The sequence below is a fragment of the Sciurus vulgaris genome (assembly GCF_902686455.1).
Source record: "Sciurus vulgaris genome assembly, chromosome: 19".
NCBI lineage: Eukaryota > Metazoa > Chordata > Mammalia > Rodentia > Sciuridae > Sciurus > Sciurus vulgaris.
This window is the reverse complement of record NC_136480.1, coordinates 4,972,140-4,996,802: the sequence shown is the minus strand read 5'-3', so window position 1 is coordinate 4,996,802 and position 24,663 is coordinate 4,972,140. Positions and strand designations below refer to the sequence as shown.

General features: G+C 38.1%; 1 protein-coding gene across 1 annotated transcript; it reads right to left on the bottom strand.

The window, feature by feature from the left end:
• Positions 1-3,094: 3,094 nt before the first annotated feature.
• LOC306650487 (putative vomeronasal receptor-like protein 4) lies at positions 3,095-4,437 on the bottom strand (the record flags this gene model as incomplete). The annotated part of the gene is made up of 1 exon (XM_079122494.1): positions 3,095-4,437. The coding sequence occupies exon 1, from the start codon at positions 4,160-4,162 to the stop codon at positions 3,095-3,097; it is 1,068 nt and encodes a 355-aa protein (XP_078978620.1). The 5' UTR covers positions 4,163-4,437.
• Positions 4,438-24,663: the final 20,226 nt, after the last annotated feature.

Sequence of the window (24,663 nt, the reverse complement as noted above, 5' to 3'; positions counted from 1 at the left end):
GGGTATGGTGGAGGCTAGAAAAAGCCCTGAGCCGCTTCTGTTTGTTTTAATTAATAGACTTTATTTTTCTCTAAGAAACAGTTGTATATTTATGAAAAAGTGCAGCTCTGGTAGTGAGTTCACGTAAGCCCATCCCCCACATTCTTTCCTCAATTATCTACTCTCAATTTATATGTGGAACTTGACATAAATATGGAATCAATGCAATTATATTATATTTGTGTACCATTATTTATTAAAAGACTGTTGTGCTGTTGTTTAAATTTTGAGAAATGATAATGTTGAGTTTCCTCATTGTGACATCATACAGAATAGATTCACAGCAACGAATGATCCCCAGTGTTTACCTCCTCATCCTCTCCCATTCCCCTGCCCTTCTGGCACCTTTAAGGTTTCTATGGTGTGTTGTTTTGACTCCCTGAATGTCACATTCTTGGTATCACAGCGATGTGACATTTTCAGACAAGCTGTTTCCCTAAGCCATATGATTTATCGTGTCTCCCTGTCTTTTCTTGTTTGATAGCCCATTTCTCTTCCATTGCTGGAGGACCTTCCAAGGAATGACTGCATTAGTGTTCTCATTAGTAATATGTAAATAACACCTGAGGCTATCCCGGTCACTTCCAGTTCTTGTCAGTCATGAATGAGGAAGGTATCAGTATTTGAGTGTAAGATTTTTGTGGAGATATATTTCAACTCTACTGAATATATATGTAGTAATGTGATTGCCAGGCCATAAGTATGAGTGTGTTTAGTTTTGTAAGAAACTTCCAAGCCATCTTCCATGGTGGCTGTACAGTTTTGTGACCTCACCAGGAGTTTATGGGGGATTCAGTTGTTCCTCTTCCTTGTCAGCAATTGGGGTTGTCAGGTTTGGTACTTTGTCAATTTATACATGTGTGTTCAATTCATAGTTCCCTAATGACATATGGTGTTGAGCAGGTTTTCCTATGCTTATTGGCCATTTGCATATCTTCTTTGTTGAGGCGTATTATTGCCTTTCATTCATTTCTTTTGTCAGGGGAGGAGTTCCAGGTATTTGACTCAGGAGCACTCAATCACTGAGTCCATCCCTATTTATATTTTTATTTTTTATTTAGAGATAGGGTCTTACTGAGTTGCTTTGTGCCTTGCCATTTCTGAGGCTGGCTTTGAACTTGTGATCATCCTACCAAGCTCCTGGGATTACAGGAGTGTGCCATTGCACATGGCCACTCATTTATTTTTGAAAACAACTTTATTCAGCTAAAACTGATATGCAATGAACTGCACATATTTATTGAAGTGTTTGCCAAGTTTTGACAGAAGTACTTACCTATGAAACCATCACCACACTGAAGATAGTGAACATTGAGATCACACCTAAAAGATGCCTGTTATCTCTTTGTCATTCCTCTCCCTTTCCTCATCCTCTGTGCAGAAAAACTACTGACTGCCCCTTTGTCATGGTCCAGTCAACAGCGTGGGCTGCAGCAAAGCACTAGTCAGAGCCCTCGTTTGCATGGTGGGTGAACTTGGATGGAAAATTTGTCTCTCAGTCTTAGTTTAGTCATCTGTAAATCAGGTTTCTTCCAAGAAGGCGACAAGACCACTAGGAAGACTAGGATCAAAGTACATAAAGAACATAGATATGCCCATGACAAATAATAGGCTCTCTATTCCTGGAATCCAGTGTTACCAGTCATACATTGAGAAGAATATCCACAGAACATTAGGGAGCCTGAAGATCCACAGGAATTTTTTCTAACCTAGAATTGGTATCCCCTTCAATTGAGGAGATTTTCAGTGTTTACTCTGTGTGTGTTTGAGGTTAAATTTCCATAATAGCGACCATTTTAAAAGTGTAGTATATTGACATGTACAATCTCATAACTTCCTTTATCTTGTTCTAAATATTTTTAATTACCACAAAATTAAACCATGTGTCCATTAAGAAACCACTTACTTTGATGCCCTCCAAGGCCATGAGAGAAATGACTTCCTCTCAATGGGCTTACATATTCTGAATACTTGACATGAGTATGATTGTTCAGTTAGTGATTTTTTACAGCCACTTTTATTTACTTAGGTGAATATTTTTGAAATGTATCCATGTTGTACCTTGTATCAACATTTCAGTCCTTCTTTTGGCAGTATATACTACCATACACACACACACACACACACACACACACACACACACACACACACACACATGCACGCACCATATTTATTTTACCCATTCATCTGATGATGGATATTTGGACTATTTTAACCCTTTGCTATCATAAATAATGCTGCTATGAACATTCTTGTGCAAGTGTTTGAGTATCTATTTTCATTTCATATGAATATATAGCTAGGAGTGGAATTGGCAAGTCATATGATAATTCTATATTTAACATTTTAAAGTTTTTAAACTATTTTGCTTAACTACTGTATCATTTGAAGCTTCTTAGAAATATGCAAAGATTTTACTTTCTTTATATATCCTTCCCTAATTTTCTTCCTTATTTTTGCTATGCTTATTATTTTCTGACTTTTTTTTGCTATGCTAATGGCTGTGAAGTTTTCAGTTTACTTATTTATTTATTTTTGGTGAAATAAATTAAATTCAGAATGGTCTAGCACTGAACTTTATCCCCTGGCACTTTTCATTTTTATTGAGATAGTGTCACTTTAAGCTTTTCAATATAGCCTCAAATTTGTCATTTACCCATCACACACTCCCAAGTAGTGCAGGCTATAGGTAAGCACCACCATATCCAACTGCTATATTTTTAAAAAGAGCACAATATTAATATTTTTAGACAAAAGACTGAGTGCCTCTTATAGATCTTCACTGAAATCATTGTTAAGAAATATAATGCATGAAGAAAGAAACTAATCTCAGAATAAAGATGAGAGGTACCAAAAAAAAAAAAAAAAAGAAAAAAAGAAAATGAATTCATAAGGATATAAAAGAAGACATTTACAGATATAAATCAAAATCACCAGAAGATTCTGCTAAACAGATTACTTTGTTATGACAGGATATTTGCAAACTAACTTAGTATTTTTCAGAGGCATAATATTGCAAAATACTTAAAATTGTTCTAGTGAGTGGAAAAATGCTTTAGATAAATATTCTCACATGCTGACATTTCTTACCCCATATGGTTTGAATGATTTTTATTTTTTGTGTATCAGCACTGATGATCACAAAAGGACTGACTGTGGCATAGCCATTGGCCACAAGCATCTGGATACAGAGAATGTTGTGGTTATTTCTCCATGTTATGCCTTTGACCAATGAAATGATGATGTCTACGCAGTACAGAAAGGCAAAGCAGCAGATGAACTGCAGAATGAAGTGAGTGGCCCTCTGCTCTGGGGAGCTATTTGTGGAGAATCCGAAACTGTGAAGAGACATAGACCACTGTTTATGTCTGTACAAGAAAATGACCATGTAACCACTTGAAAGAACCATAAGGCCCACAAAGAAGACATCTCTACATGCCATAAGGGTGATCAGGACTTTGCTCTGCATGCAGCTAATGGGCAGAAAGGAACAGTGTTGATTGATAAAAAGAAGACCAGGCTGGGTGCTATTGGGTGTGACCACAGTGAAGAAAAACTGGTTGCTGTGGGTGGACATGGTGAGGACCCATAGTGAGAGAAATAACCCTAGAATACTATTTGTGGATTTAGATTTGAAGTTGGCCAACCAGGAGCCACTGGGGCTGATGGTGACAGCCTGAAGCACACTCAGGACACAGGTCGTGCAGATGGAGAGCCCCCTCATGACCTTGTACAGAAAGAGAAGTACTTTGCATTTCAAGTCACTTGTGATGTCCTGTGCTTCCCAGATGTCTGAAGATATCAGAAGTCCAGTGGTGAGGAGCATGAGGATGTGTGTCAGAGCCAAATGGGTGATGGGGAGGTCAGTGAGCCTGGGCTTGGGACCCACAAGGAAAACTGCAATCTGGAGGAAAAGCAGGATGGTGTTTGCTGAGATCCCAATGCCAGCCTGGGGATAAAAGGTCTTTTTCACATCAATTTCTCTGACACGTTGGTTCATATTCCCAGGGATGTTGAAGCAAATACTATTTCTGTAAAGAAAAGGGGGAGAATTTGTTAGCAGCACAATTTTCATTGACATGCTTCTAGTCATCTCACTCTTTACAATCTCTGGATTCATCATTTAACCAAAATAGCTTTGTGGTTCTTCTACCCCATTTTAATTTGAACTAAACACCTGAGAGTATAGCACAGTGGTAGAGTGCTTGTCTAGCATGCACAAAACCTTGAGTTCCTTTGCTAACACTGAGAAAAAAATCCACTAAAGTTTTACAAAAAATTCAACTCAAGCATCACTCCTGTGAGGAATACATGAATTTTTTTCAATCTCACATTCACCACCTGGAGACGTGCATATCATACTCTTCTCTGTGAGCCTATGGTACCAATAATGCATTATTTTTTACCAGAAATTACCTTATTTAATGGCAATTTATGTTTACTTTTCTGCCTTCTCACAGACTTCGTAAGGGTGGATATGCCACCTTATTTTTGTGCGACTCTGCTGTATGCCAAGCATAATGGTTAAATAAAAGTTGTTCACCAAGTCTGTTGATGTCAATTTTGGACAAATATAAACAGGAATCTTAAAGGTACTCTCTCTCACAGGCACATTCTCATGATTTATTTAGAAAGGTGCAGGATGCTGAGGGATTTAGTAATATCCTAGACACATGCAGCCTTTGTTTAGGGCAGTGCCCACCACTGGTGAGCATTGTCAACTCTGCTAACTGCTTTTGACTGAAATAACAATATGAATAGAAGAATCACTGGATTGCATTGGGAAAAATATGAAAACCCTTTACAAAGTTTTTTATATGCTTAAGTGATTTTTTTCATTTAAAGTTTCAACCAATGTCACTTCTAACATTTTATTTCAAAATGATGATGGAATGATATTTCTTGGAAAAAATATAAAAGTGCTGGTTATACTTTTGATAGGAAATAAAAGATTCAGTCTGTTGCTATTTTTACTACAGAGGTAAACCTTCAATATCTATTATACTTAATAACAATATTTCAAAGTTTTTATGAAAGAAACATTGCTCAGAAATGATATAATGAAAACTGGCAATTCAGGTGTTGGAAGCAGGACGTGTTACAATCAATGTGTCACATTGAAGCAAGCTGCCAAGTTCCATTTCCAAGAAAATAAAAAGGGAATTTCCTCCAAGAATAAGGTTAAAAACACTTGAAAATTTTCTCAGATACTTTACTATTCTTTGGATAATGCCAGAATATTCCTTAGTTGTGACAACTCTGGCAGCATATCCATTCAGGTCCTGGACTCCTGATGGCCCTGAAGTGGGAACCTAGGTCTTGAGTCTCCTTCAGGAAATCTGTTCATGTATCCCAGGCTCATGTCATTCTGCTTCTGATACCTAGATGTCAATATCTGGGAACCAGGTCAAGAAACATCTCCTTTATCATGATCTAGTTACCATATTCTTCTTTAAAATCATTCATTCTGTGAGCACATGCTTAACTTCCTTACATGAACACTCAGAGATGAAGTCTGTAATCATCGAGTGAGTGGATTGAAACAACTTGGAAAATATTTTTGTGAAGAAAATTTTCAATTGAGAACATCAGCATTTGAGATTTGGGAGTTAGGAATAGTTAAAATACTTCACAATATACAATATATCTGATGAAAGATAAAATACTCTAGTGTATAATAAACTACTTCTATGGACAAAACAATGTGAGAGTAGAGTGAAGGAATGTATAGTTTTAATTCCAGGGTCATTGGTTATTTTACCATGAACCAATAATCCTCAGTATTTATGGAATGATGAGTTATGGAAAAGAATGGTGTTAATTTCTCTGTCTTTGCTCAGTGGTTATATATTGGTAAGGAAGAACTCAGAAACTAATAGATCACCTGGGACAAGATGACATTACAGCAATATGTATGTATGAAGGAACAGTGTTTAATGACATCCGGAGGAGTAAAATATCACCAGATAAATGGAGTCTGTGGTCATGTATACCAATATCACTATGCCAACCCATGAAAATTATACTATATTTACTTTTAGCACATATTTATTCTATTATACATCTATTTGCATCAATAGGATAGTTTTAAAGCCTAGAATATGTCTAAATTCACAATCAAATCTGTGTTGTAGAGAAGAGGAAGATAAATTCATTCAAATTTGTGAAGACAAAACATGTCATTAAATTAATTTCAGTACACACTATAATGTAATTTGATGTTGCAATTTAAAATTAGAATGTTAGCTAGAGTTTTTAACATGTATGTGCTTGAGTGCATAAGTTGCCAAAAGAAAATTTTAAACATGTTAAGCTCTAGATATTTTTGGAAGCATAGATATTACTGACCTTCTGATTTATTATTACTTTTGAGTCATTTTGCTGGAAAAGCCCTGTAAGATAATATAATTATGTATTATAATATTATGGTGGTATAAATCATAGTAATAATATAGGAAAATAATACTATAAAAATTCTATTGTAGTTCAAATAAGCTCTGTAGCACAATGGGAATAAATACCTGTGATCTGCATATAAGGTACTAAGAGTCAAACTTCCAAATGCCATCCTCCAGCACCTATGGAGAAGAATCGTCTTCTTTGTCTTCCACTCAGCATTTGAGCTGAGGCTTTCAAGATGATCTGGTATATTGCAGACAGCTTTAGCTAATCTCTCAGTAGAGTGGTAATCATGCTGTTACACCTGAAGTCTGACAGTACCTGTCTTGTAGGCAGAGAGGGAGTCTCCAGTGGAAAAGAGAAATCTTTTGCATTCTCACACAATGATAAACAAGGATCATCTGGATAAAAACTTTTTGATTGAACATCTCATTTTCCAAGTTATGTGACCCTGAGTTTTTAATTGGTTACCAGTATTATAACAAGTCAATTGAGGGTCTCACATATGTTCCAAATGGGTAGGACCTATCATAAAATAATGTGAAGTAAGAAAGCTATTTGTTTTTTGTGGATGTATGTATATTTAGAAAATATATTTCTGTGGTCTGTCTACTGAAAACAGTTCAAAGTAAAACAGTTCAATTTGTGTAGCTCACAGTGAGGTTTGAGTTTTAATTTCCTTGGTTGTGAGAAGAAAATCTGGAGGCTGCACTGGGACAACCAGTCCTGGAATAAATGGAAGGAAGGGAGCAAATAAGAGTTACAGAAAAGATAGATGAAGGAAAGGAAGTTAGGAAGGATGGAAACAGGGAAGGGAGGAAAGAAGGAAGGAATTTATAATTAATGGGATTTCTGTAATTGGGCTTGAAGACTTGTTAAAGAGGCCTCCTATCTGCATGAGCCAATTTTCTCTACATTAATGTGTAACTGTGAGTCCTCGATTGATCTCCCATTTTTGAACATTCTTTCAGTTCTCTCAAGTCAAGCATAAATTTACAGCAGAACTGTTCTCTTTATTGAACACAAATCTACCATGAACACTACATGGGCCATGGCTCTTCCTGGAGGTTATTTTTCTATCTTCTGTAGTTTATATCTTACCCAAGACCAGGTGCTATGCAAACCATGAATCTCAGTCCCCCAGAACTCTCTCTTTCCTTTATTAGTACCTGCAAAGGGGACGTCTTGACTGTTATCTTTGGCTAAGTATTGCGGGGAAGCTCATGACTACTCCTGGTTGTGTCCACCTATTTTTAGGGCACAGAGGAACTGAGCTGGCCAGAATTGATTCATAGGCCGTGATCCTACTTCTAATTATTAGTGTCATTCACACCCAAATCCAAGAACTGGATCACCTGCAGGGAAGTGTTATGTTACTAGAAAAGTGGAGAAACAATGTGAGTTACCCCAAGAGCCAAATACCAGTTACTGTTCTTATCAAAAACTCTGTTCATAATATCAGACACAATTATTTGTTTTTAATGTGTTCCAGCAATTTTGTTTACATGAATTATCTTGCTGAATTTCCATCGATTATGTCAAGTATCTAGAAAAACAGTATTGGTGTTATTTTATATGTTACATGGTGGAATTGAGGTGGATTTTTTTTATGTTATAAAAGTAATTGGACCCAGGGGCACTTAACCACTGAGTCACATCCCCAGTCAGTTTTCATATTTTATTCAGAGACAGGATTTGGCTCAATTGCTTAGGGCCTAATTAAATTAGTGAGACTGGTTTTGAACTCATGGTTCTCCTGCCTCAGCCTTGCCAGCTGCTGACTTTTTAGGTGTGTGACCCCACACCCGACTCGGAGCTGGACTTTTCAAAAAGGATTTCAAATCTTATTCCTTTCAGCATGAATGTAGTAAAATGACACAGGAACAAATGTTCCTGAGTGTTGAAGGGAGTACTGTGTATAGTAAGGGAGGTGATTTTTCATTCATGTTTGAGTGAAGGTTGAATCAACTTCCATGGGTATGTAAGATGCTGGTTTCCTCTGTTAGACCTTTTCTTCACTCTTTTTTTTTATAAAGAGATTGAAAACTGTAACAAGGAATTGGTTGACCTACTGGTAGGAAAGTGTGAGAAATGAGCTCAAGTACTCAATCCCAAAGGATGAACTAAGAGACACAAAGTACTGTGTAAAAGTGAGGCTGTCACTGATGGTCTTGTAAGATGCGTATCTAGGTGAGCAGGCTCATCCAGGGCAGAAACAATCAGCCTTTATTTCCTAGTGCACAAGGGCCTTGCCCTGGTTTTTCAGTGGTGAGTATTATGGGATATACAGTCTTCTGAACATTGCCTAGGTTTTACTGTCTCTCTTGGGTTATCAAAAGAAATGTCCTTTTTGTTGTTCCCACCTCTGCCTTGAAAAGGGAAAACTCTCACAGTTGTTCTGTGTTGGTCAAGCAGACCCTTTCCCCTTCACCTCCTATTTTTTAAGGGGCTGTGAATCTGTGACATTCACATGTTAACTGCTGAAAATCATTTCTTCTATTTTTTCTTTGATTGATATTCTTATATATTCAGCTATTTTACAATCTAAGCTAAAATTTTGTAATTCTTAAAAAATGGACTACCGGACTTTCTGTTTCTCACAAAAAGCGCCACCAAAACATCATAGGGAAATGGAGGTAAGTGAAAAGAAGTTTGTTGTGGGTCATTAATTCTTAGGATCAAGGCATTGTGTCACTGTGTGAGGGCCATCCAGGCATAGCTAATGGCTGAGGTCTGAGAACAGCTGAGTTGTTCTGTTTGTTTCAGTACATAGGCATTGCTTTTCTGAAACAGGGTTACATGTACAGGTCAATTTAGCATGTAGAAGAGAGTTCTAATGTCCTTACTCCCCACAAAATTATTCCTTTTGTTCACATCTTTATCTGTGTGAGGTTTGTTATCATGAGAGAACCAATATAGCAATATGAAGATATTATTAGTAATTGAACTACTTGTGTATTTTTGAAAGTATTGACAGAAATATAGTGTTGAGTATCCACCATTATACTACCTAACAAATTGAGAATGCTAAAGATCCCTGTTCTTCACCTCTTTACTGTCTTTTATTTCCCCTGGATCTCTGGTAATCCTATATTGCCTATTGTTTGATCTTTTCCAGAATTTCGCAGAGTTGAAGTCACACAGGGTGGCATTTCAAACTGCCTCTTGCTTCAGAAGCATGCATTAAAACTGGATCTGTGTCCTCTCATGTGTGTTAGCCCATTGATTTTGATTAGGTTTGTACTAATTAACAATCCTATTAACAGTGCAAATGTGTTTCTTCACATCCTCTCCAGCATTTATTATAATTTTTATTCTTTTAAATTCTTTGTTCTTTTTATTTGCACCTGACAGTAGAATGTATTTTGACTTACACCTGCTTGGAGAATAACTTTCCAATTTTTTTTTTTTTTTTGCTGTGCTTGGGATTGAACCCAGGGCCTTGTGCTTATGAGGCAAACACTCTACCGACTGAGCTATCTCCCCAGCCCTAACTTTCCATTTTGTGCTTTACGTGGTGTGCAGCTGCACTGTCACATCCATACGTGAACACACAGAATCATATCCATGTCACTCTGCTGTCATTCCCATTCCCTTGCCCTCCCTTCCCCCTGCCCTGTTCAATCCAGTGAACCTCAAACCATCCATCTCCCATGCCACCTATTGTGAGTCAGCATCCTCATGCCAGACAGGATATTTGGCTTTTGTTTTGTTGGGACTGGCTTATTTCACTTAGCATGATAAGCTCCAGCTCCATCCATTTTTGGCAACTGTCATAACTTCATCTTTTATGGCTGGATAGTACTCCATTGTGTATATGTACCACATTGTCTTTGTCCATTTGTCTGTTGAAGGGCACCCGGGTTGGGTCGATAGCTGAGGTATTATGAATTGAGCTGCTGTAAATATTGATGAGCCTGCATGACTATAGTATACTGATTTTAATTCTTCAGTGTAGATGCCAAGGATGACTGTGTCAGATTTCTCTATGAAATCTCCATACTGCTTTTAGAGTGCTTGCACTTATTTGCAGTCCTACCCCTCAGCAATGTATAAAAGTACCTTTCCCCAACATCCTTCCAATATTTACCATTACTTGTATTATTGACAATTTCCATCTGACTGGAGTGAGATGAAATTTCAGTGCAGTTTTAATTTGTATTTCTCTAATAATGTTGACCATTTTTCCTTGTATTTTTTGACGGACCATATTTCCTCTCTGAAGGATCTATTCAGTTCCTTTGCCCATTTATTGCTTGGGTGTTTTTTTTGTGTGTGTGTGTTCGTTAATATTTTGGAGTTCTTTATAGATCCTGGAGAGACTAGTGCTCTATCTTCGGTGCTGGTGGAAAAGCCTTTCTCCCATTCTGTGGGCTCTCATCACCTCACAGATTGTTTCCTTTGCTGAGAAGAAACATTTTAGCTTGAATTTATCCAATTTCTTGATTTGTTTATAATGTATTTTTTTTATTGTAAACAAATGGGATGCATGTTGTTTCTCTGTTTGTACATGGCGTAAAGGCATATCATTTGTGTAATCATAAATTCACATAGAGTAATGTTGTTTGATTCATTCTGTTATTGTTTTCCCTTCCCCCCACCCCACCCACCCCTCTTTTCCCTCTATACATTCCTCCTTCCTCCATACTTGCCCCCCTCCCTAACCCTAACTCTAATCAAAACACTAACCCTTTCCTCCCCCCATTATGTGTCATCATCCACTTATTAGCAATATCATTCTTCCTTTGGCTTTTTGAGATTGGCTTATCTCACTTAGCATGATATTCTCCAATTTCATCCATTTGCCTGCAAATGTCAGAATTTTATCATTCTTTATGGCTGAGTAATATTCCATTGTATATATATATATATATATATATATATATATACCACAGTTTCTTTATCCATTCATCAATGGAAGGACATCTAGTTTGGTTCCACAGTCTGGCTATTGTGAATTGAGCAGCTATGAACATTGATGTGGCTGTATCTCTGTAGTATGCTGATTTTAAGTCCTTTGGGTATAGGCCAAGGAGTGGGATAGCTGGGTCAAATGGTGGTTCCATTCCAAGTTTTGTAAGGAATCTCCACACTGCTTTCCAGAGTGGCTGCACTAATTTGCAGCCCCACCAGCAATGTATGAGTGTAAATTTCAACCCACATCCTCGCCAACACGTATTGTTGCTTGTATTCTTGATAATCGCCATTCTAATTGGGGTGAGATGGAATCTTAGGGTGGTTTTGATTTGCATTTCTCTTATTACTAGAGATGTTGAACATTTTTCCATATGTTTGTTGATTGCTTGTACATCTTCTTCTGTGAAGTGTCTATTCATTTCCTTAGCCCATTTGTCAACTGGATTATTTGCATTCTTGGAGTCGAGTTTTTTGAGTTCTTTATGATTCTGGAGATTAGTGCTCTATCTGAAGTATGATTGCCAAAGATATTCTCCCACTCTGTAGGCTCTTTCTTCGCATTGCTGATAGTTTCCATTGCTGAGCGAAAGCTTTTTAGTTTGAATCTATCCCAGTGGTTGATTCTAGCTTTTATTTCTTGTGCTATGGGAGTCCTGTTAAGGAAGTCTGGTCCTAAGCTGACATGTTGAAGATCTGGACCTACTTTTTCTTCTATAATCTGCAGGATGTCTGGTCTGATTCCAAGGTCCTTCATCCATCGTGAGTTGAGTTTTGTGCAGGGTGAGAGATAGGGGTTTAGTTTCATTCTCTTGCATATGGATTTCCAGTTTTCCCAGCACCATTTGTTGAAGAGGCTATCTTTTCTCCATTGCATATTTTTGGCACCTTTGTCTACTATGAGAAAATTGTATTTATTTGGGTTTGTGTCCGTGTCCTCTATTCTGTACCATTGATCTACCTTTCTATTTTGGTACCAATACCATCCTGTTTTTGTTACTATTGTTTTGTTGTAGAGTTGAAGATCTGGTATTGCGATACCCCCTGTTTCACTCTTCCTGCTAAGGATTGCTTTAACTATTCTTGGTTTCTTATTCTTCCAGGTGAATATCATAATTGCTTGCTCTATTTCTGTAAGTTATGTCATTGGGATTTTAATTGGAATTGCATTGAATTTGTATAGCACTTTAGGTAGTATGGCCATTTTGACAATATTAATTCTTCCTATCCAAGAACATGGAAGATCTTTCCATCTTCTAAGATTTTCTCTAATTTCTTTCTTTAGTGTACTGTAGTTCTCATTGTAGAGGTCTTTCACCTCTTTTGTGAGATTGATTCCCAAGTATTTTATTTTTTTCAAGGCTATTGTGAATGGGGTAGTTTTCCTATTTCTCTTTTTGAAGATTCATCACTTATGTATAAAAATGCGTTGGATTTATGAGCATTGATCTTGTAACCTGCTACTTTACTGCATTCACTTGTGAGTTCTAAGAGTTTTCTGGTGGAATTTCCAGGTTCCTCTAAATATATAATCATGTCATCAGTGAACAGAGATAGTTTGAGTTCTTCTTTTCCAATTCGTATCCCTTTAATTTCTTTGGTTTGTCTAATTGCTCTGGTTAGAGTCTCAAGAATGATGTTGAATAGAAGTGGTGAAAGAAGGCATCCCTGCCTTGTTCCAGTTTTTAGGGGGAATGCTTTCAGTTTTTCACCATTTAGAATGATATTAGCCATGGGCTTAGCATAGATGGCCTTTACAATGTTAAGGAATGTTCCCACTATCCCTATTTTTTCTAGTGTTTTGAGCATGAAGGTGTGCTGTATTTTATCAAATGCTTTTTCTGCATCTATTGAAATAATCATGTGATTCTTGACTTTAAATCTATTGATATGGTGCATTACATTTATTGATTTCCTGATGTTGAGCCAACCTTGCATCCCTGGGATAAAACCCACTTGATTATGGCGCACTATCTTTTTAATATGTTTTTTTTCTGATTTGCTAAAATTTTGTTGAGGATTTTTGCGTCGATGTTCACTAAGGATATTGGTCTGAAATTTTCTTTCCTTGATGAGTCTCTGTCTGGTTTAGGTATCAGTGTGATATTGGCTTCATTGAATGAGTTTGGGAGTGTTCCCTCCTCTTCTATTTTATGGAATACTTTGAGAAGTATTGGAATGAGCTCTTCTTTAAAGGTTTTGTAGAACTCGGCTGAGAACCCATCTGGTTCCGGACTTTTCTTTGTTGGTAGGCTTTTGATGACTTCTTCTATTTCAGTACTTGAAATTGGTCTATTTAAATTGTGTATGTCCTCCTCGTTCAGTTTAGGCAATTCATATGTCTCTAAAAACCTGTTGATATCTTCGAAATTTTCTATTTGGTTGGAGTATAGATTTTCATAATAGCTTCTAATTATGTTTTGTATTTCACTCATATCTGTTGTGATATTTCCTTGTTCATTTCAAATTTTAGGGATTTGGGTTTTCTCTCATCTTCTCTTTGTTAGTGTGGCTAAGGGTTTATCAATTTTGTTTATTTTTTCGAAGAACCAACTATTTATTTTGTCAATTTTTTGTATTGTTTCTTTTGTTTCAATTTCATTGATTTCAGCTCTGAGTTTAACTATTTCCTATCTTCTACTACTTTTGGTGCTGGTCTGTTCTTCTTTTTCTAGGGCTTTGAGCTGTAGTGTTGTCGTTTATTTGTTGAGTTTTACTTCCTTTATTAAATGTGCTCCATGAAATAAATTTCCCTCTAAGTACTGCTTTCATAGTGTCCCAGAGATTTTGATATGATGTTTCTTTGTTCTCATTTACCTCTAAAAATTTTTTAATTTCCTTCCTAATATCTTCTGTTATCCATTCATCATGTAATGGCATATTGTTTAATTTCCAGGTTTTGGAGTAGCTTCTGTTTTTTACTCTTTCATTTATTTCTAATTTCAATCCATTATGATCTGATAGAATACATGGTAGTGTCTCTATCTTCTTGTATTTGCTAACATTACCTTTGTGGCATAATATATGGTCTATTTTAGAGAAGGATCCATGTGCTGCTGAGAAGAAAGTGTATTCGCTCTTGGTTGGATGGTATATTCTATAAATGTCCGTTAAGTCTAAATAATTGATTGTGTTATTGAGATCTATGGTTTCTTTGTTCAATTTTTGTCTGGAAGATCTGTCCAGTGGTGAGAGAGGTGTGTTAAAATCACCTAGTATTATTGTGTTATGGTCTGTTTGGTTTCTGAAATTGAGAAGGATTTGTTTGACATACACAGATGAGCCACTGTTTGGGGCATAGATGTTTATGATTGTTATATCTTGCTGATTTATGCTTCCCTTAAGCAGTATGAAATGACCTTCTTTATCCCTTCTGACTAACTTTGCCTTGAAGTCCACATTATCGGAAATGAGGATGGATACTCCACCTTTTTTGCTGAGTCCATGTGCATGGTATGTTTTTCCCCATCCTTTCACCTTTAATCTATGGGTATCTTTTTCTACGAGGTGAGTCTCTTTTAGGCAACATATTGTTGGATCCTTCTTTTTAATCCAATCTGCCAGTCTATGTCTTTTGATTGATGAATTCAGGCCATTAACATTCAGGGTTATTATTGAGATATGATTTGGTTTCCCAGTCATTTGGTTCATTTTTTAAATTTTATTTATTTATTTATTTGACACTCCTTGTTTCCTCCTTTATTTGACAATTCCTTTAGGATAATTCCTCCATTTGCTGATTTGCTTCTTTGTTTTTCATCTCTTCCTCATGGAATATTTTGCTGAGAATGTTCTGTAATGCTGGCTTTCTTTTTGTAAATTCTTTTAGCTTTTGTTTATCATGGAAGGATTTTATTTCATCGTCAAATTTGAAGGTAAGTTTTGCTGGGTATAAGATTCTTGGTTGGCATCCATTTTCTTTCAGGGCTTGAAAAATGTTGTTCCAGGCCCTTCTAGCTTTTAGGGTCTGGATTGAAAAATCTGCTGATATGCGTATTGGTTTCCCACTGAATGTAATTTGGTTCTTTTCTCTCACGGCCCTTAAAATTCTGTCTTTCTTTTGTATGTTAGGTATTTTCATAATAATGTGCCTTGGTGTGGGTCTGTTGTAATTTTGTGTATTTGGAGTCCTATAAGCCTCTTGAACTTGATTTTCCATTTCATTCTTCAGATTTGGGAAATTTGCTGATATTATTTCATTGAATAGGTTGTTCATTCCTTTGGCTTGTTTCTCTAGGCCTTCCTCAATCCCAATAATTCTTAAATTTGGCCTTTTCATGATATCCCATAGTTCTTGTAGATTCTGTTCATGATTTCTTACCATCCTCTCAGTTTGTTCAACTTTGTTTTCAAGGTTAAATATTTTGTCTTCAATGTCTGAGGTTCTGTCTTCCAGGTGTTCTATCCTATTGGATATGCTTTCTATGGAGTTCTTAATTTGGTTTATTGTTTCCTTCATTTCAAGGATTTCTGTTTGGTTTTTTTTCAATATCTCTAAGTCTTTATTGAAATGATCTTTTGCTTCCTGTATTTGCTCTTTTAACTGTCGATTGTTGCAGTCATTCAATGCTTGCATTTGCTCTTCCATCTCATCATTCAGTGTGTGCATTTGCTCTTCCATCTCATCGTTTGCTTCTCTGATCATTTTAATTATGTACATTCTGAACTCCTTTTCTGTCATTTCTTCTGCCATGCTGTCATTGGGTTTTACTGATGTAACATCTAGATTTGTTTGCGGTATTTTCTTTCCTTGTTTTCTCATATTGTTCAGGTATCACTGGACTGCTGAGATATTGCAGATTTCCTCTGTTGACTTACAATGTCCCTGAAGATTTCTATATATATCCCCTCTTAGCCTTCAGTAGGCTGAAGTCTTGGAGGAAGTTGATAATGCGGTGCTCCACAAGGAAGCTGCCTCTCTAGGAATGGTGGCCTTCAGGTGGGGTATATTCCCTGCTAGTGTGCAGAGGTGCCTCCACTTGTTGACCAATGGTCATCCAAAGGGGAACTAGGCTGCAGGCTGAGGCAAGGCCTGTTTGGGCCTATGTCTCTGGTTTTACCATCCTTTTGGGGAAACCTCTCTCAGCAGGGAAGACTCACCCGGTGGGGAGGTCTCGCTGGTCAGTTCCCCTCCTAGAGGTTCCCCTCAATTTACAGGTACCACCTGGGCCGGGCTGTCTTCCTCTCCAAAGTTCTCAGGGGCACGGCCCTACCTCCTGGGCCTGGGATCCTCACCCTTCCAGATGAATCTCCTTAGGCTGCCCCACCTCAGAGAATCTGCCTGCAGTCCTGGAACCTTTGCTCCGCTCCTAAGCCTGTCTCTGTGCGGCTCTTCCACCAAGAAGCCTCCTAGATCCTGGGACCCTGCTCTGCACCTAATCACCTGGCTATGCGGCCCCTCCTCTGAGCAGCCACCTGGGGCCCCGTACAATCGCTCTGAGTCCCAGAGACCCACCGCATGCCTCTTCCTCCGGACAGCTGCCCCGTAATCCAGTGTAGTCACTAGGAGTCCAAGCATCTCACTGTGTGCCTCCTTCTCCCACCAACTGCCCGTTGTCCTGGGCAATCACTCTGAGGTGAAGTGACCCTCCCGTTCCTCCTCCTCCTCCCGGTAACCCCCCGGGTGTTCAGGAGTGGTCGCTCTGAGTGGCTCTGAATCCACGTGACCCACTGAACGCCTCCTCTGGGTAGCCGCCTGGACCTCTGGCGCGGCCAATGGAGACCAAGCGACCCACCCCGCTCCTACTCCAGGCAGCCCCCCTGTGTTCAGGAGCAGTCACGTTAAGTCCAAACCACTCACCAATTGACTCCTCCTCTGAGCAGCCGCCTGGAGCTCTAATGCAGTCACTGTGAGTCTAAACAACCCACCGCACTCCTCCTCCTACTCCTCAGGGCGGGCCTGGTGTTCAGAAGTGGTCTGAGTTCAAACAGCTTGCCATGCAGCTCCTCCTCAGGCAACCGCCTGTAGCTCTGGTGCAGTCACTCCAAATCCAAGTGGCCACGCTCCTCTTCCTCCTCAGGGGAGGCCCCGGTGTTCTGAGTCCACACAGCTCTCCTCGCTGCTCCTCCCCTGGGCAGCCACTGGATCCCCAGTGGTTGCTCTGAGTCCCAGCGCTGTGCTGAGTGGCCTCCTCTACGACACTCCCAGTTGTCCGATTTCACTGCTCCTGTGGGGGGAGGGGTGTCTCGCCGGCAGCTCTACTTCACAAAGTTCCCTGTGTTTGGGACTACTGTCCCATCCGGGATGCCTTCCAACTGGAGAGACTCACCCGGCTGCTTTGAGTTGGTCCCAAGTCTCTCAATATCTCCTCTTTTAATCTTGAGTCCTGGAGCAACATGAAATGCAGCCACCCTGTAGTCCACCATCTTGAAACCTTCCAATTTCTTTATTCTTGATTTCATTTTTTGTGCTTTAGGAGTTTTGTTAAGGAAGTCATTTCCTAAGCTGATATGATAAAAATTTGGGACTGCTTTCTGTTGTATTAGGTGCAGGGTCTCTGGTCTATTTCCTAGGTCATTCATCCACTTTGAGTTGAGCTTTGAGCAGGGTGAGGGATAGAAGTTTAATTTTATTTTTCTGCATATGGATTTACCATTTTCTCAACTCCAAATGTTGAAGAAGTTACCTTTTCTCCAATGTAGGTGTTGGTGCTTTTGTCTTGAATAACATAAGTGTATTTATGTGGGTTTTTTTTCTGTGTCTTCTGTTCTGCCCCATTGGTCTAAATGTCTGTTTTATTGCCAATATCATGCATTCTTTTTAAATTTTTACTATGGCTCTGTAGTATAGCTTAAGGTCTGGTATAGTGATGTTTACTACTAAGTATTTCTTTGTCTACTGTGGTTCTAATACATTTTGAAATAGTTTCACAAATGCTCTATTTCTATGAAGACTGTCATTAGAATTTTAATAGGAATTGCACTAAATATGCATAATGCTTTTGGTAGAATGCCCATTTTGATGATGTATTTCTGCCTGTCCAGGAGCATGGGAGATCTTTCCATCTTCAAGTGTCTTCTTCAATTTCTTTCTTTAGTGTTTTGTAGTTTTCATTGTAGAGGTCTTTCCCCTCTTTTGTTAAATCAATTGTAAATTGTTTTTGAGGTTTTTGTGAGTGGGGTAGTTTTGCTGATTCCTCTCAGTGAATACATGAGAGATGTACACAAATGCATTTGATTTTTGGGTGTTAATTTTATATCCTGCTACTTTGCTGAATTCATTTATTAGTTCTACAAGTTTTCTGGTGGAAATTGTTGAATCTTCTCAATACTAAATCATGTCATCAGCAAATGGTGATAGTTTGAGTCCTTCTTTTCCTATTCTTATCCCTTTAATTTAGTTCTTCTAATTGCTCTGGTAAGAGTTTCAAGGATGATGTTGAATAAAAGTGGTGAAACAGGGCATCCTTATCTTGTTCCAGTTGTTAGAAAAGATGCTTTGAATATTTTTTCATTTGGAATGATGTTGGCCTTGGGTTTAGCATATATGGCTTTTATAATATTGAGGTATATTCCTACTATCCCTAATTTTCCTAGTGTTTTGAGCATAAAGGGGTGGTTTGTTTTGTCACCTGTTGAGATGATCATATGATTCTTGTCTTTAAGTCTATTGATGTGATGGATTATGTTTACAGATTTCCATATGCTGAACCAACCTTGCATTCCTGGGATGAACCCAACTTCATCATGGTGCACTATCTTCTTAAAATATTTTTGTACATGACTGTCAGAATTCATTGAGAATATTTTGTATTCGAGTTCATCAGGGATATTGGTGTGTAGTTTCCTTTTCTTGAGGTGTCTTTGCATGACCTTTGTATCAGGGAGAAACTACCCTCATAGAATGAGTGTGGAAAGTATTTCTTCTTATCTATTTCATGGAATAATTTGAGAAGTGTTGCTGCAATGTCCTATTTTATATTTTATTTATTTTGATTCATTGTAAACAAATGAGGTAAAACTTATTTCTCTGGTTGTACTTAAAGTAGAGTCAAACCATTTGTGTAAGCATACATGTTCATAGGGTAATGATGTTGGACTCAATCTGTTATTTTCCACTTCTGCCCAACCCTCCCACCCTTCTTTCCTCTAAACAATCTGTCCTTCCTCCATTATTGTCTTCCTCCCATCCCCCCATTGTGTATCAACATCCATTTATCAGAGAGTTTATTTGTCCTTTGGTTTTTTGGCATTGGCTTCTATCACTCAGCATGATATTCTCCAACTTCATCCATTTGCGTGCAAATGCCATAATTTTATTCTTCTTATGGCTGAGTAATATTCCATTGTGTATATAAAACACAAATTCTTTATCCATTCATCAATTGAAGGGCATCTAGTTTGGTTCAATATTCTAGCTATTGTGGATTGAGCAACTATGAACATTGATGTGGCTGCATCACTGTGGAATGCTAATTTTAAGTCCTTTGGGTATAGGCTAAGTAGTGGGATAGCTGGGTCAAATGGTTGTTCCATTCCAAGTTTCTAAGGTATCTCCACATTGCTTTCCAGAGTGGGTGTACTAATTTGCAACCCCACCAATAATGTATGAGTGTATCTTTTTCCCCACATCCTCGCCAACACGTATTGTTGCTAGTATTCTTGATAATAACCATTCTAATTGGGGTGAGATGGAATCTTAGGGTAGTTTAGATTTGCATTTCTCTTATTGCTTGAGATATTGAACTTTTTTTCATGTATCTGTTGCTTGCTTGTAGTTCTTCTTCTGTGAAGTGTCAGCTTATTTCCTTAGCCCATTTGTTGTTTGGGTTATTTGTATTCTTGGTGTAAAGTTTTTTGAATTCTTTATGGATTCTGGAAATTAGTGCTCTCTCTGAGTATGGGTGGCAAACATTTTCTTCCACTCTGTAGGTTCTCTCTTCACATTAGTGACTTTTCCTTTGCTGAGAAAAACTTTTTAGTTTGAATCTATCCCAATTATTGATTTCTGCTTTAAATCTTGTGCTTTGGGAGTCATGTTAAGGAAGTCTGATTCTAAGCTGACAGGACGAAGATTTGGATCTACTTTTTCTTCTATAATGTGCAGGATCTCTGGTCTGATTCCAGGGTCCTTGATCCATTTTGAGTTGAGTTTTGTGCAGGGTGAGTGATAGGGGTTTACTTTCATTCTACTGCATATGGATTTCCAGTTTTCCTAGCACTATTTTTTGAAGCAGCTACCTTTTCTCCATTGTATGTTTTTGGCACCTTGGTCCAGTATGAGAAAAGTGTATTTATTTGGGTGTGTGTCTGTGTCCTCTCTTCTGTACCATTTATCTACCTGTCTATTTTGGTGCCACTACCATGCAGTTTTTGTTCCTATTGGTCTATAGTATTGTTGAATATCTGGTATTGTGATACCCCTGCTTCACTCTTCCTGCTAAGGATTGCTTTAGCTATTCTGGGTTTGTTATTTTTCCAAATGAATTTCATGATTGCTTGCTTTATTTCTATGAGGTACATCATTGGGAGTTTCATTGGAATTCCATTGAATTTGTATAGCACTTTTGGTAGTATCGCCATTTTGACAATATTTATTCTGCCTATGTAAGAACATGGGATATCTTTCCATTTTCTAAAGTTTCCTTTAATTTCTTTCTTTAGTGTTGTGTAGTTCTCATTTAGAGGTCCTTCACCTCTTTCAGTAGAATGATTCCCAAGTATTTAATTTTTTGAGGCTATTCTTAATGGGGTAGTTTCCCTAAATTCTTTCTCATGATTCATCACTTATGGATAAAAATGCGTTAGATTTATGAGTATTGATTTTATATCCTGTCACTTTAGTGAATTCGTTTATGAGTTCTCAAAGTTTTCTGGTGAAATTTTCTGGCTCCTGTAATATAGAATGATGTCATCAGCAAATAGCGATTGTTTGAGTTCTTCTTTTCCTTTTCATATTCCTTTAATTTCTTTTGTCTAATTGCTCTGGCTAAAGTTTCAAGGATGATGTTGAATGGAAGTGGTGAAAGAGGGCATCCCTGCCTTGTTCCACTTTTTGGGGTGAGAGCTTTCAGTTTTTCACCATTTAGAAATGATGGTGGCCATGGGCTTAGCATAGATAGCCTTCACAATGTTGAGGAATGTTCTTACTATCCCTGTTTTCTAGTGTTTTGAGCATGAAGGGGTGCTTTATTTTATCAAATGATTTCTCTGCATCTATCAGAATAATCATGTGATTCCTTTTTTTCTCTTTCTGTGAGATGAATCTCTTGAAGGCAGCATATTGTTCAGTCTGTATTTTTAATCCAATATTCCACCCTATGGCTTTTGATTGAGTTCAGGCCTTTAACATTCATGATTATTATTGAGATATGATTTGTATTCCTGGTAATTTGGCTCATTTTTAATTTTTAAAATGACTTGGTTTCTCCTTTCTTTGGCTATTCCTTTAGTGTAGTTCCTCCCTTTGCTGATTTACATCATTGTTTTTCATCTCTCCCTCATGGAATATTTTGCTGAGATTGTTCTGTAGTGCCAGCTTTCTCTTTGTATGTTCTTTTAGACTTTGTTTATCATGGAAGGATTTTATCATAAAATCTGAAGGTAAGTTTTGCTTGGTATATGATTCTTGATTGGCATCTATTTTCTTTCAGAGCTTGAAAAATGCTATTCTAGGCCATTTTAGCTTACAGGGTCTGGGTTGAGAAATCTGGTGATACCCATGTTGGTTTCCCCTGAATGTAATTTGATTTTTTTTCTCTCACACTCTTTAAAATTCTATCCTTATTTTGTATGTTAGGTATTTTCATTATAATGTGCATTGGTGTGGGTCTGTTGTAATTTTGTATATTTGGAGTCCTATAAGCCTCTTGTACTTGATTTTCCATTTCATTTTTCAGATTTGGGAAATTTTCTGATGTTATTTTATTGAATAAATTGTTCATTCCTTTGGTTTGTTTCTCTGTGCCTCCCTCAATCCCAAAATTTCTTAAATTTGTCCTTTTCATGATATTCCATAAATCTTATAGATTCTGCTCATGGTTTCTTACCATCTTCTCTGCTTGGTTGACTTTGTTTTCAAGATTAAATATTTTGTCTTTAATTTCAGAGGTTCTTTCTTCCAGGTGTTCTATCCTCTTGGTTATGTTTTCTATGGAGTTTTTAATTTGGTTTATTTTTTCCTTCATTTCAAGGATTTATGTTTTTTTCAGAATCTCTATCTCTTTATTAAAATGATCCCTTGCTTCCTTCATTTGCTCTTTTAACTGTGGTTGATGTGATCATTCAATGCCTGCATTTGCTCTCTCATCTCATCATTTGCTTCTCTGATCACTTTAATTATGTATATTCTGAACTGACTTCCTTCTGCCATTCTGTCTTTGGATTTTACTGATGTAGCCTCTAGGTTTTTTTGGGATATTTTTTCCCCTTGTTTTCTCATATTGCTCAGGTATCTTCCCCTCTAGTACTGAAATTCTGAGATACTGTAATTTTCCCCTTATTGACTTTAGTGTCACTATAGTTTTCCAATAACTCATGTCCTAGCCTGAGGTGTTGGAGGAAGTTGTTAATGCTGTGACCCACAAAGGAAGCTGCCCCTCTAGGAGTGGTGGCCTGCAGGTTGGGTATATTCCCTGCTAGTAGGCAGAGGCACCCCCATGTGTTGACTGATGATCAGCCAAATGGGCACTAGATTGCAGGCTGGGGCCTGGATGGTCTGGGCCTGGGTCTTTGGTTCTGTCTCCCAGGCAGGGTAGCCTTGCCTGGTTGGGAAGACTTACCCGGTTGAGAAGACTCACCTGGTAGGGAACCTCAACAGGCAGCTCTCCTCCATGAAGTTTCGGGCTGTCTGGATGCACCACCCTGGCGGTGATATCTCACTGAGCATCTCTGCTCCTCAAATTTTCCAGCCATCTGGAGCTACTGCCCTTGCCAGGGAGACTTGCCCACTGGGGAAGCCTCACCCGGCAGCTCTGAAGTTGTCTCCAGTCTCTCAGAACTCCTCTTCTTGAATCCTGAGTCCTGGAGCAACATGGAATGCAGTCATCCTCTAGTCCACCATCTTGAAACTCATCCTGTCAGATCTTAAACAGGGAGGGTATTTTGTTGCCACGTGATAATTTAATAGTACTGAACCCATTCCCCTTTTCTTTGTGATCGACAGGTTTTCTCCCTCACTCCCATTATGATAGGCTAGTTAATTATCAATGAGGAGTGTGTGGGCCCGTATAAGTTTTTTTTCAAATGTAAGAGCAACCCTGTGTGATTAAACATTGTTCTCCACTCATTAGTCCCAGAGTTGGAGGAAATTGAAAATAGAGTGGACACAAATGGAGGATACATACAATTCAGACTTAAGCACTAAATGTGCACAGCTAAATAAAAAGTCATGGGTCATTGTTACCTTGCCAACATCTGAACAGTATAGATTTCAACAATTATCCTCAGTGTTTTCAAATGTGTGTTCACCATTGATTCTGATCAATTCCGTTATCCTAATGCCTTCAGTTCCCAAACTAGTATACTCAAGTAGAAGTCTTTCTGCCATTTCCCCCCACACATCACCAGGAGTTCCATCTTTTCTCCTCTGATTCAAACCTTATTTTATTTCTTTCATTTTTGTCCTCTGCCACAATCCATGGATTTTATTCTTTGAACCCATGGGATGAGAACCCAGCAAGAAAATCAGGGAGGACAACAGCCCACAGAGATTTCATTTGTCTGCCAAAGTGGCAAACTGAGCCCTGTTCTCAAAGTCTGATTTTATTCCCACAGGCAAATAGTGGCTATAAAGCACAGTAGAGGCCACATCCTCTTTGCCTTGTTCTGTATCAATCAGGTGACTTTCTTGGGCTTTTTCTATTCCTCCTTGCCAAGATTTGTTTTCCTGATGCAGAGCAGGATGATTTGCAGCTGCCTGGGGCTGAGATGAGAGGCAGTAGTGGGTTGAAAGGATTAAATGATTCTTTAAAATCCCTTTTTTTGGTGTCTTGCTATACTTGCACATTATTGACAGCTCCTTTTTGCATCAAAATTAGCTTTGGACTCTTTAGACTCCTTACTCTGTAATTGCATACATGCCTATCCATAAGGAATCTTTCACTCATTCAATCTCTGAGAGATAATCTCAGAACTGCACTACTCAGAACTCAGATTTTTCAGTAATTCATAAAGTCATTCACAGAGCTGATTGCTACAGGAAAACATCTTCTTTTTCTTAGGTTTACATTTGTTGTTGGCCCATTCAGTCATGATCTTTACCAAGAAAGATTTTATAGGATTGACAGAGTATTGCCCTTTTTAAGGGGCCAGAAACAATACAAATAAAAAAAAAAAAAACCTGGAGACAGCTGGGGAGATAGTTCTGTTGGT